Genomic DNA, 14,227 nt, shown 5'->3' with positions numbered 1-14,227 from the left:
GACATGTCATCACGCCCACCAGTTTGGGAACCCCTGACCTAGATATTAAAGTAGAATACATTGTAGTGTTTTGTATTATAGATGCCACTAAAGACAACAATTTTCACTGTATGATTTTTCAAACATTCTCAGATAATTTCTTTAATCAGGTGATTCTACGAACAATTCTTAAATTCTTAAAACAATTAAATGGAAGTGCGACAATTCTTCCTTTTTTTCTATTCAAATTTTAACCTAAACTCTCGGGCGTTTTCGCTTATTTTTCATTATTTTTCGGTGTGCTATAGCGAGATAACACAAAACTTCAGCATACAGAACAAAAAAGACATGTTCAATTTTCATTCAAACACGACGTTAAGGCACGAGTAAAACCGACGTTCTTTAAATCCGCGATATAGACTCATCTATCGATCGTCACCTTTAGAGTGTTAATATATTTATAATGCCGAATACGTTCCTTCGTATTCCCATTTACATATAGTTAATCTTTAAACTTGTTAATTCCTTTTGTAAATATTATCATTTGTGTTTGAGTGCCATTTATGTTAAGACCATAATATATCTTATTGATGTGTGTTACTTTATCCGCCAATCACTGAAGATATTCTATAGTATTTGCAACTAAAAATGTTTGGTCAGCGTACCTTAGGTTGTTTATCCGGTGATTATCACAAGCAAGCGGTAATAAAATAAAGGATTTCTAAATGTGGTGCTTGCCCAGGATCATGCATATCTCATGGATCCATCGAGTTAGAAATATTTTGTAAAGAGAAGAATAGAAGCAAAGATAATTTTAAAAATGTATTTTGGTCTTAAATGTAGAGCATTTTCTGGTCTTTGATATAAAAATTTATTTGATTCTTAAATGTAGAAAAATGAAATATTTTGGTCATGTGATGAGAAACGAGAAGTAAAACATTCCTCAGGTCATAATTCAAAGTAAATAAAGGAAGTATTTTAGTTTTAATTTATATTTTCTAAAATCATTCACACATAAGTAACTAAATTAGTGACTTTATGATCTTATGGCAATGGCGCTACAACTCAAAATGGGCTTTAAGCTCCTTGAGTTAGTGGTTTCACCAATGCCGATATGCTGGTCCTCTGCAACTTCATTCTATCTTTTCGATGGTCTTCCTTTAGGGCTTATGTACTGCATTTTACTGTCTAGAAATTTTCTTCGCAATCTGTCGACATCCATTATCACTACTTGACTAACCCATCTGGAGTTAAAGTCTATGGAGTCTAGCAAATTCTAAGATAGGTGTTTATTTTTGAATAGTTAGTAACAGGCATTAATATTGGGTGGCGGAACAACTATAAAAAGGGACCAAACTAGAAATAAACATACAAAAGACAAAAAATGGGAAAAAGAAATCAAATAACAATGGCGGAAAGTGTTGAAGCAGTAAAAACCTTCAGATATATAGAAGTTAGATTAAATACATAGGAATTGAAATAAGTAGAAATCTAAAAAAGAATAATAATTTCTCACTGTTATCAAGCCTATTTCTAACTGTTCGGTAACACCGTTATTTAATGTGAGACATAGGGACGGATCAACGAAAATGAAATGTGGAAATCCAGGTACAATCATGAATTGTATCAACTGTTGGTGGTGTGGCGGTCTCATATAAATACTCAAATAAGACAATTCTTTAGAGTATTGAACATAAGTTTTGTAACATTTGATTATAGTTATTTACTTTTTAAAAATTGACTGCATTGTTTTCGATATATTTTTAGAACAATATTCGTATAGTTTTTGTTTTATTGTAGATAAAGGTAAAGTAATTTGTTTAACTGTTTGTCTTATTTGTTCACTTTTATTGACACCACTTTTGATTAGTTAATTTACATAGAATTAAATGCAAGACATATTAAAATAGATGCCTAAAATTTGACAAGAAATAGTTTTGGGTAATTTGGTTTTCAGCTGTCACGATAGTTTTCCGATATTATTCATAGCAGCTATAATATTATTTAATATGGGAAATGAGTCAATACTCACAATCTTAGGTAGTTTTTATTGTTGGTAAATTTGGGCTACCGATTTCAAGGCTTACAATATATGCTCCATCATCAGGCCCCAGTACATCGGTCTTTGTTTAGCAAAAAACTACAAGCTAAAAACAACATGAAACAAACAATGACCAACTAACTCAAAATAAAATAATAATAACTAATAACTAAAAATAAGCAAACAACTATAACATTAATTAAGTGTGAGATTGACAAAATATAAAATATATTATATTGAGACATCAGTGCAATTGTTGTTTGCCAAGTTGCTTATAACTTCGTGTTTTTTTTTTAATGGAACACCCTGTATATATTTTAATTTTAGAAATATTCACGTTATTCTGAACATTTTTTGTTTATACTTTCCCTATACTTATTGTGAACCGTTTTTGAGTTATAATGGTTTTTATATGAAAAGTACACTTTTCTACCATGTATATAAAGTTCAATATTCTCTAATGTAATTTGAATAAAAGTTTAAATTTTCTTATGATCTTATTAACCAGATATAGCATTATCGTTTACAGTGTAGAGTTGCCTTTTTCATTATACAGAGTGCTGTCAAAATTGGCAAACCGGCAACCTAAATTTTCGCCTAATTCCTCTTTTTTTTTAATTGGGATACCCTGTATGTGATTCATTATTTTAGAAAAAATGTTTTCACTATCGATTTGTATTAGTATTCCTATTAGTATTCCCTATACCCATCTCTTGCAGTTTTCAAATAAATTAATTTTATACATTTTTGTCACAAAATTTTCTTTTTCCTAGACTATGGTCTGTTAATTTATAACTTTCATATTTTAAGTTAAACATTGAACAATTAAAAAGATGCTATCAAAGAAAATTGTCACCTAAGAGAGAACACCTTATTTTTAATATATCTCCCAATATAGTAATCTAACGGTAACAACGGGATCTTGATGACCAGAGAAACGGATTTTTATTAGCTATCCGTCTATCGCTAAATATTTCATCAAGCAATATGCCGACTCCTCGAATATTGTGAGCCGGTGCTACATCTTGTTAAAACCAAGCTTCGTTAGCATTATTATTATGTAAAGCGTGCAGTGCTGGTACAATTACTTGCCATAAAATGTTGCAGTAACGCTCTCCGTTTTAATTTTCGTCATAAATCATGAGGGCGACTATCTTATTATTTTTCACGGCAAAAAAAACATTGAACGAAAAGAATGCTAAAAATTTACTATCCCACGTGAGCTGAGGATTTTCGTCACTCCAGAAGTGACTGTTAAGGCGGTTAAACATACCATTTTTGTAAACTTCGATTCATCACACCAAATAACTTTTTTTGTAAAATCTTGATCTTGGCATTTCATTAAAATCCATTCACATAATTCTACACGTCTTACATAATCTCCAGGATGTAAATGTTGAGCTTCTTCTTCTTCTTCAGCCTTCATTCATCCATTGTTGGACATAGGCCTCCTCCAATTGTTTCCACGCTTCCCTATCTTTTGCAATTCTCATCCATTGCTTTCCAGCTACAGCTGTTATATCATCTATCCATCTCTTTTTGGGTCTTCCCACGCTTCTTTTTGTTTCTCGAGGTCTCCAGAATGTCACTTTATGAGACCATCTGTTGGTGTCTTGTCTTGATACATGTGCTACCCATTGTCATCTCAATGTCGCTATTTTTTCCATGATGTCGGTTACTTTAGTTCTTCGACGTATTTCGGTGTTTGGAATTTTGTCTCTGAGGCTTATATTTAACATGGCCCTCTCCATGGCCCGTTGAGTTACTCTTAATTGTTCTGCCATTTTTCTTGTTATTGCCATAGTTTCCAATCCATAAGTTGCAACTGGTAGTATACAAGTGTCATAGGTTTTTCGTTTTAAGTGTATTGGGATTTTTCTGTCTTTTAAAATGAAGCTCAACTTCCCAAAAGCAGCCCATGATAATTGTGTCCTTTTAATTTCTAGGGTTTGATTTTCCTTTTCGTTTTTAATTGCATGTCCTAGATATATGTATGTTGAGCTAGTATATACGAATAAAGGGTCCAATGATGTTTTTTTAAAATTCTGTGAATTGTTCGAGTCGATACCTATAACAATTGCTCACCCTTATCATGAATTTGGATTAGCTGCAAAAATCCCAGGATATCTATTTGTAAGTCTTAATTATCGACGTGGGTCCTTTTACTTATAAACTGACCAAACTGGAAACAGTTGTTCAACAAACGTTTTACAGTTTTATGATTTGGTCGAGGCTTCTCAGGATATCTCTCAGCTAAAACAAGGCAAGATCTGGATAATATTCTGTTACACTCACCGTTAATTATAATTAAATTTAAAAAATCGTCAATTGTATATCCTAAATGAGCCATTATTTTGTCAAGAAAATTAGGCAAATTATTATTATAACTATCACCCAATGACAGTCTTCTTCTTCTTTAGGTACCGTCTCCTCTAAGGAGGTTGGTAATCATCACAGCTATTTTCACTTTTGAGATTGCCACTCTGAACAAGTCGACGGAACTGCAATTATACCACTTTCTCAGATTGTTGAGCCAGGAGATGCGTCTTCTTAAAATACTTTGTTTTCCCTGTATTTTTCCCTGCATTATGGTTAGTAGCAACACATATTTATCCCTTCTCATAACGTGGCCGAGATATTGTAACTTTCTTATCTTAATCGTATTCATGATTTCCATTTCCTTTGTCATCTTTCTGAGGACTTCAACATTTGTTATTCGGTCTACCCAACTTATTTTTAATATTCTTCGGTAGGTCCACATCTCAAATGCTTCAAGTCGATCGCTCACCTCTTTCTTTAAGGTCCAGGCCTCCACCCCATACAGCAGCACCGAAAACACATATGAACGTAATATTCTTATTTTGAGTTGCAAACTAAGGTCTCTATTGCATAATACTTTGCTCATCTTATTAAATGTTGCTCTAGCTTGTCCAATTCTCATTTTTATTTCTTCTGTATACTCGTTATTTTCATTAATAATTGTACCAAGATATCTGTATTTTTTACTTTTTCTATTGGAACCCCTCTTATGTTTAAAATGTCTTGTTGTGTTTTGGAAATTGTCATAAATTTTGTTTTATTAGCATTAAGCGTTAGTCCGCTTTCCTCACTAGCATTTACTACATTATCTAAAAGTGTCTGTAGATCTTGTATATTCTCTGCAATTAGTATAGTATCATCGGCATATCTAATATTGTTGATGGGTCTGCCGTTTCCAATTGTTACATTTTCGAGTGATTTCTTAATTATTTCTTCCGAAAATAGATTGAACAATAAGGGGGAGAGTATGCAACCTTGCCTTACGCCTCTTTTTATCTCTACTCCCTCCGAAAGTTCTTTGCCTTCTCTGACTTTTGCTGTTTGGTTAAAGTAGAGATGAGTTACTATTCTTAAGTCTTTTTTGTCAATGTATTTATCTTTAAGTAACTGTATAAGACGGTTGTGTCGGACCTTATCGAACACCTTATTGTTATCAATAAAACAAACATAGAGTGGTTGGTTTACATCCATACATCTTTGCATGAGGACGTTAAATCCAAATAATGCCTCTCGTGTACCCATGTCATTCCTAAATCCAAATTGGGTTTCTATTAAATTTCAATGACATACAACAAGGTTACTATTAAACATTAACAATAACTGATATTTTTTTGTCAGAATATTCCATAGACTACTTGATAAATACATTTTTGTGGCAAAAATGTATAAAATTAATTTATTAGAAACTGCAAGAGATAGGGAATACTAATACAGATCGATAGTGAAATACATATGTTTCTAAAATAATGAATCACATACAGGGTATCTCATTTGAAAAAAAAAGGAATTAGGCAAAAATTTAAGATGCCAATTAAAAATAACAATGTTATAGTTGTTTGCTTATTTTTAATTATTAGTTATTAATATTTTATTTTGATTAAGTGTTCATTGTTTGTTTCATGTTGTTTTTAGGTTGTAGTTTTTTGCTAAACAAAGACTAATGTAGTGGAGCCTGATGATGGAGCATATATATTAAGCCTTGAAAACTGTAGCAAAATTTGGCAACAATAAAAACTACTTAAGCTTGTGAGTATTGACTTATTCCATATACTAGTATTATGGACTCCCATTGACAACCTTTCTTTAATTTTACTTGTAATTATTTTCAATAATTCATATATTCAAATATAAACATTATGCACAATATTTTTTTCATTCTCTTTACTTTTGCTAGTCCTTCATGTTAGATATTGCTACTGGTAGCAACATATTTAATATTTTACGCCTGTATAAAAATTAGGGTATACAATAATATTTATACTGAGAATATCAGCAGTAAAGCACTGGAGAATAACAACAGTCGCATTTCTGTCAACAGTATTCAAATATATAACTTGCGATTACTTTGAAGGCGATTGAATAATGGGACAAGTAACTGATGGTCGAGCAGACATTAGATGGAACTTATTCAAACAGATCTTGACTTTGCAGATTGACAAGTTGATATGTTTGCGATCAATTAAATACAGGAAGGGAGGGTGTAAAACGGATATACAGATGAGAATAACAAAGGCTCATCATGCGTTCAATGCTTCAACCTTGGAACCAAAGAAGCACTATTTAGTATTCAGGTTATGGTACAGAAATGCAGAGATGTCGGCCATCCAGTTTATATGTGTTTCATTGACTTTAAGAAGGCCTTTGATTAAGTAAAACAGACTGAAATAATAACCATTCTTCAGCAAGTAAGTATTGATGATAAAGACCTACGTATCATTAAAAATCTTTACTGGCATCAACGTGCAAACATCAAGATTGGCCAGAATAATTCTAAAAAGCTTCAAATGCGAAGAGGAGTAAGACAGGGATGCATTTTGTCCCACTAATATTTAACATTTACCCGGAGTTTGTTTTCAATAAAGCATTATGTTCAGTGTGATAATTTGAGGTACGTGGATGACACGGTTTTAATTGCAAATAGTTACGAAGAACTTCAACATCTGATTAATAGGATTACTACAAAGTATGATTAATATGGACAGAAGGTAAACACCACAAAGACAAAGGTGATGGTTGTCAATAAAGCGACAATACAACCAGAAGTGGTAACAGCTTGTGTAGAACAACTGGAGAGAATCAACAGTATCACTTATCTAATACGTATAGAGAAAGCCAGAGCTGCAGTTTTTAAGAAGAAGAAAATTTTATCTGGAAACAATGTTATCTTGAGATTGAAAATTAGGTTAGTAAGGTGTTATGTGCTTTCTATTCCATTCTATGTTTTTGAAGGTTGGACTTTAACGGATACACTTTCAAGAAAACTAGAAGCCTTTGAAAGCTGGGTGTATCGGAGAATTCTGCGAATAAGTTGGGTAGATAGAGTTCGTAACGGGGTTGTTTTGCAGCGGACGGGAAAAGTTACGGAAGTGGTCAAAACAGTTAAAAATCGCAAACTGGAATATTTTGGCCATGTAATACGTCACCCAGAGAGAATATACTTCATTTCATAATTCAATTCAAGCTAGACCAAAGGAGAGGGCCGGGTCGAAAAAGAACGTCATGGCTTAAAAACCCGAGGGAATGGTTTAACAGATCATCTGCATTCCTTTTTCAAACTGCCGTCAACAAAATTAGTATGGCCAATTTGATAGCCAACGCACGATGATCTAGCAGGGCAGAGGAAGAAGAAACAACTACGAAGTAAAAACATAAAACAAGGCGGCGGCTCACAAAGCGAACTATGTCAAGGATTATTTGAACCAGATAAAAACCAGTCACCGTCATTAAGCACCGGCCTTATTCGCCAGATTTAGAACCCTTCGACTTCCACATGTTTCTAAAAATCAAATCCTATTTGAAGGAACTCGGTATGAGTCATTAGAGAGGACATACAAAAATCGGCGCTGCTGCTAAACAGATTATTGGAAGATGATCTGCAGAACTGATTCGCAAACATAAAGAATTACTAAACAAACATATTATACCAAGAGTCTCGAAACTTAATTGTCAGACCTCGTATCTTTAAAATAAAAATATTAATTGTAAATCTGTGTTTAATAATAAGCTTCAATTATTCTCTACACAATTAAATCTGCATTCTTAGCTTGTGGTCTGTTTTCCCGAAGTGCAAACTAGATAATACTTACTTATTTTAAGATATTTTAATACTGCAAAAATTATAGTTAAATGTAATTAGTTTCCAAATGAGAATATATAAAGATTCTTATTTATCAAGGTTCCAAAACTATTCAGTAGGGAGATGTTCCTACTTCATCTGTAATATTAAAAATATTTATTAGAAATATTATTATAATAGTATAAAATAACCATCAAGGACTTATATCAAGTATTGATGTAGCAAACATCAGATTGTAAGAAGCTGTAGAACATTATGCTTCTATTAAGTTGAATTTTGTATATGTTAATAGAACATTAAATTAATATTGTATTGGTGACTTTTTAGATTCTCTAGCGAACTTTTCTTATAAGACAAATATCTAGCGAGGTAAGTCAAACCGCAGACACGGATCATCCAAGGTAATATTGGAAATACCGTAACAAACCCAGCGGTGTATTGCGAAATACTGTTCTCTAAAAACCACCCAAATATAGAGAATAGATATGGAAAAGAACCACGAAAACTGAAATCAGAAACTGAGGCGGCGATAAAAAAGCTAAAATTCAGAAAAGCAGAAGAGGAAGATGGCATAACAGTTGAGACACTCAAAGAAATGGGAGAGGTAGGGATTGAAGTAATGAAATTTGCAATGAAATTTGGAATATCGGAAAGTGGCCAAATGACTGGAGTAAGCTGATTTCTATTCCCATATATAAAAAAACCGTATTTGTGCTTTTCTGACTACTCCAAGACTTTCGATAACATAAAATGGGATAAAATGTGGCATATACTTAGGGAAATAGGTACGCCAGAACATCTAATCTATTTATTACAAGAACTGTATGTAAATAATAAAGCTAATTTAAGAGTTAATAACGTGGTTTCGAAAAACTTCTAATTGAAATCTGGAGTTCGGCAGGGATGTATAATATCCTCCATTCTATTCAATATATACAGTGAACACATTATGCGAAGTTTTTTAGAAATGGCAAGGTGAAGGAAATAGGAAGAAAAATCAAAAACCTACGATATGCTGATGACACGTCTTCAGGCCGTCTTCAGCAGAAGAACTGGAACAAATTATGAATAAGTTGGGACGTTGAGTACGGAACATGGTTGAAAATAAATATACAAAACCCAAAGTAATGATTATCGATAGGAACAGAAACAACCAAACAGTGATAAGAAACGTGGCAGGGTACGACGTGGTCAAACAATTTAATTGCTTAGGCTCCGTCATCATTATCAGTGAATAGTACGAAGACGAGATCCGTCAACAAGTCACAATGTTCAGATCGGAAACAGTCAAACTCACAAAAATATCAAAGAACACTGACATTAGAAAAAATACAAAATTGCACCTTGTTCGAGCAATAATATTTCCTATCGCCACTTACGCTTTAGAAATATGGAATATCAAAAAAGCCGATTCGAAGCGTATAATGACATTTAAAATGTGGGTCTACCGTAGAATGTTGCGCATACCATGGACCACAATTAGCACAAATAATTCAATACTAGAAGAACTTATCATAAAAACTAGACTCCCCACAACTATTAACCAAATGTACTAAGATATTTTGGACATATGTATAACTGGAAGAAGAGAAGACATGGAACGAATGATAGTTGAAGACAACGTAGCGGGCAAAAGTTCCAGAGGAACAACACGCATAGAAGAGAGATAATTGGACAAAAGTAGTCAAACGAATTACATGACGGTACTAAATCCTTACGAAGGAGAGAAGATAGAGGGGAGTGACTTTTTACAGTGATATATGAGATTGTGTCAGGCGCATAGGAGAATTTATGCACACCAAACGTTAATTATCATGAAATTGTCGCTAAAATTGGCACTTTTAAAAATTTACCTAGGAATCTTGAGCATAGTTGCAATTTGGAACATATTTAGGTTAACTAGTATTCGTATCCCATCGATAATTATGTTGAAACGCGATAATTTACTTAGAAAAAGTGAACTTTGAAGTAGGATTTCAAAGTATTTTAATAGATAAAAGAAAATAATATGTTTTATATATTATGCTTAACTATCTATATTTATATTCCATTTTATTGGAATATATACAACAAAACAGGGTATGCTTTATTTGTAAATTAGTTTCGTCTCTAGAATATGTACACTCACTGCTTCTAAATCACATTCTGGTTCTAATGGACATACAATAATCACAAATTTACTTAGGCAATGCATCTTTTTGTGTTTGTACATAGTGATTTTATTTTTTTATGATTTTCTCATAGTTTTATTCGCTTTTGTATAAATTCTAGCCCAGAAATAGCAAAAACCAGCATTGAAACAAACGTAGCTAGTAGCTATGAAAGTTCACCTAGATCTGGACCGTCACGATCTGCCTCTTTAAGGGTCAAGGTTGGAGATCCTGGCCCGAGAGTGACGTTCAGTGATACTCAGACCATTGGAAGGTATAGTATATTTTCGTTTACGTGAAATACTACGTATATTTATTAGAGTAAAAAAATCTAAACATAATATTGTGTTTGTGTAAACATTAAACTTGTTTAATGAAATAAAGCGCAAAATCTTCTCATAGGCATATGCTCTACGCTACTTTTTTTATATTGAGTCAATAACTTTGTATGAGGTATAAATTAACATTTTTAATACAAACTAATAATCGCATAAATGTGTAAATAACTAAGCGGTCGCTAAGGGCTCTTTCGTCAGCTATATATTTAGAGAATCAAAATTTTTTGACGTTTAGAAAATTATTGAAAGATGTAGCATATATTAGAAAATTATTAAAAAGCTGGGAGAGGTTAATATTTAATCCGAAATGCGTAGCTGTTAAATTAATGTTTCAATATTTTTGTTGATTCCTTTATTTTTCGGGTTTTATTACGCGACAAAACTGTCAATAAATATATAATTATTAAATTTTTAAAATGGTTTTCATCTAAATCCTAATGAAACTTAAAATATAAATATTTTCCTTCAATTGTGCTTACATTCACTTCTCTATAAATTTGACTATTATTATCATGGCGTCAAACCTTCAATGAATTTGTCATAATTTCTACACATTGGTAAGACATTATTTCAATTAAAAAAAAAAGGAATTAGATTAGATTTGTCACAAAAAACAAATTCTCCTTCGTATAGTTTACACCTTACTTGGAAACCATCGTAGCTTGTACTCCAGTCGGCAGAGACGAAAATGCCACTGAACCTCTAAAATTCGTACCAACAAGGTAAATTTTGCTGAGAATGTCAATTTTGGGTCCCTAAAAACTATGCAAAAATGTTAACCACTTCTGCTCCCCGGCTTTCTCCTAAAAGTCCCCTCAAAATTATCTCAGCTGCATTTTTCATTTGAAACATTTTTTTCTACGGCGTACAGATTCTTGATAAATCGATTTCTTCCACCCCCTCCCCTACGAGGAAGCGTTTTAGGGGGATGCCGTAGTAAGAGTGGTAAACTTTTTTGCATCTTTTTTGGGGTCAAATCTCTGACGAGTCTACTACTGTGATTTTTTAACATACAGTTTAGATAGTTTAATATGTCTTCTTCTTCCTTCTTGTATGTAGGCTTTAAAGCCTGTTTCTTCTTCAATATTAACCTCCTAAATTGTAATTATCGCACCATATTTTTCTTGGTCTGCCAATACTTCTTCGTTCATTGATGATTTATCTCGTGCTATTCGTACTATCCTATCCTCTGCCATTCTACTAATTTGTTCGTCCCTCTCCTGTTTCCGTTTTGTCGCCCATCCATTTATGTCTTCGATATTGCATGCTATTCTTATGTTTTCGCTTCTCTTCCTATCCAACAGATTTTTCCCTGATATTCGTCGAAGTATTTTCATCTCTGTTGTTTCTAGTAGTCGTCTTGGTTTAGATGTGTCAGGTCTTGTCTCCGCCCTGTATATTAATATAGGTCTAATTACTGCTTTATATATTCTTGTTTTTGTGTCTTGTCTTAGGTGTTTGTTCTTTCAGATTGTGTCATTAAGAGATCGTGTCGCTTTACTTGCTTTTAAGCTTTGTTGTTGTACTTCTTTTTCAACATCTCCATCACTAGTTATATCCATTCCCAGATATCTAAACCTTGCTTCCTGCTTTATTATTTTCCCATCAAATTCGATTTTACATCGTAGTAGGTATTTATATGTTGTCATACATTTGGATTTTTCTGCTGATATTATCATATTGTATATCTTGCTGTTGTATTGAAGATGTGTGTTAATCTTTGGAGCTCGTCTTCTGTCTCGGCGATTAATGCGGCGTCGTCTGCATAAGATAATATTTGGATTTCTTTGTTCCACATTCTGTAACCATGACTTTTATGGACTGCTTGTATTATTTCGTCCATTATTATATTAAAGAGAAGTGGGCTTAACGAGTCACCATCTCTGACTCCCCTTTGTACTGATATACACTGTATTAGTTTTCCATTTATATTTGCCTGTATTCGAATATAGAACAAGATATTTTCGATGGTTTGTATAATATTGATTGGTATGTTTCTTTTATACAGTAGGTGTAGGACGTCTTCGACTTGGATGCGATCGAAAGCTTTTGTCAGGTCTATAAAACATATATATGCTGGTTTATTGTACTCGATGGCCTTTTCTTTGATTTTTCTTAGTACAAATACGGCATCTACTCAGGATCTTCCGGATCTGAATCCTTGTTGTTCATCTGATTAAGTTGTTAGGTTATTGATTTTGTTGGTTAGGACTTTTGTAGTAAGCTTAAGTGCGGTGTTCAGTAGATTTGTACCTCTATAATTGTTGGGGTCTTCTTTATCTCCATTCTTGAACATTGGAATCATTATGCTGTTTCTGGAATTGTTTATTGGAATCATTATTCATAAGTTTTGTTATCTCTAGGTTTATACTTTCTCCTCCGTGTTTTGGAAGCTCGGTTATTCCGTCTGGTTCTGGTGATTTTCTATTGTTGAGTGAATTTATGGCTATCTTTACTTCCCGAAACTATTTCGTGTCTTAATTCAGGTACTTTATTGTGTTGATTATTATTTTCCTTTTCTTTCAACAGTTCCGTCAGGTATCTTTCCCATTCGTTTGCTGGTATGTTATTGTATTCATTCAATTCTGCTATTTATTTCCGTTGGTTTCTTATGAATCTCCATATTTGTTTTTGTGTACCGTAGAAGTCGCTTTCCATTCTTTTTGTAAACTGTTCCCAGTGTTCATTTTTTGTTCTTCTTACCAACTGCTTTGTTTCATTTCGTATTCTTCTATAGGTGTCTCAGGATTCTGGAGTATTTGATATTTTGTACTTCGTGTAAGCATCTCGTTTCTCTTTACATTTCTCTTTTATTTCTTTTCTGAACCATCGTGTATTGTTGTTGTTTCTTTTATTCATTATGACTTTGCGTTTTCCTAGAGCTTCTGTTGCTGCTTCTTCAATGTTGTTCTTAGTTTTCTCCCAGCTCGCGTTTATATCTTCGATGTCGTCTATTTGTTTCAGCTGTATCTTCTGCGCTAGCCTCTTTTGGTACATTTCTCTTGTAGAGTCGTTCCACAGTGATTCTACATTGAATTTTTCCTCGGTGATTTCCTGTAGAAAATGTTTTGGTATTATTTTCATTCTTATTTTTGCTAGTACTAGTTTGTGTTGACTCTCTGCGTCTGCTGAGTTTAAAGTTCGGATATCTAGAATCTGCTTTGGGTAGATTTTTCTATTAGTGACTATAAAATCAATTATATATTTGTGCCCCCTTGAGTTTTCAAATGTATATTTATACTGGAGCTTATGATCGAAAAATGTATTATTAATTCTCAGTTCATTAAAAGCACAGAGATTAGCAATGAGTTCTCCATTTGCGTTGACATGGTTTTCATTAAATCTTTGTTTTACTCCCGTAACTATTTAATTTCCGATTCGTGCATTAAAGTCACCAATAAGAATTAAGGGTTCCTCATGATGTATTTCATCCCGGATGGTTTGCAATTGTTCGTAGAATGGCTCTCGTTCCTCCTTAGGTTTGCAGTCCTCGGGGCTATGGCATTTAATTTTTGGTAGTAAATTATGATGTTCATCTGTATTATTCTTTCGGATATAACGGCAGATATTTATGCTGTCTTTAAATTTGTTATGGACAAGTATA

General features: G+C 33.1%; 1 protein-coding gene across 7 annotated transcripts in view; it reads left to right on the top strand.

The window, feature by feature from the left end:
* tweek (transmembrane protein KIAA1109 homolog tweek) overlaps positions 1–14,227 on the top strand; it is a 204,308-nt gene that overhangs the window by 143,599 nt on the left and 46,482 nt on the right. For all 7 annotated transcript variants that reach the window (XM_072522926.1, XM_072522925.1, XM_072522922.1 and 4 more), the window contains one exon: positions 10,407–10,559. In XM_072522926.1, coding sequence (XP_072379027.1) covers positions 10,407–10,559 — 153 coding nt within the window. The remainder of the gene's footprint in view (positions 1–10,406; positions 10,560–14,227) is intronic.

This window comes from Diabrotica undecimpunctata, chromosome 2 (assembly GCF_040954645.1).
Source record: "Diabrotica undecimpunctata isolate CICGRU chromosome 2, icDiaUnde3, whole genome shotgun sequence".
Taxonomy (NCBI): Eukaryota; Metazoa; Arthropoda; class Insecta; order Coleoptera; family Chrysomelidae; genus Diabrotica; species Diabrotica undecimpunctata.
The sequence above is the reverse complement of the archived record's forward strand: the minus strand, read 5'-3'. Positions and strand labels throughout refer to the sequence as shown.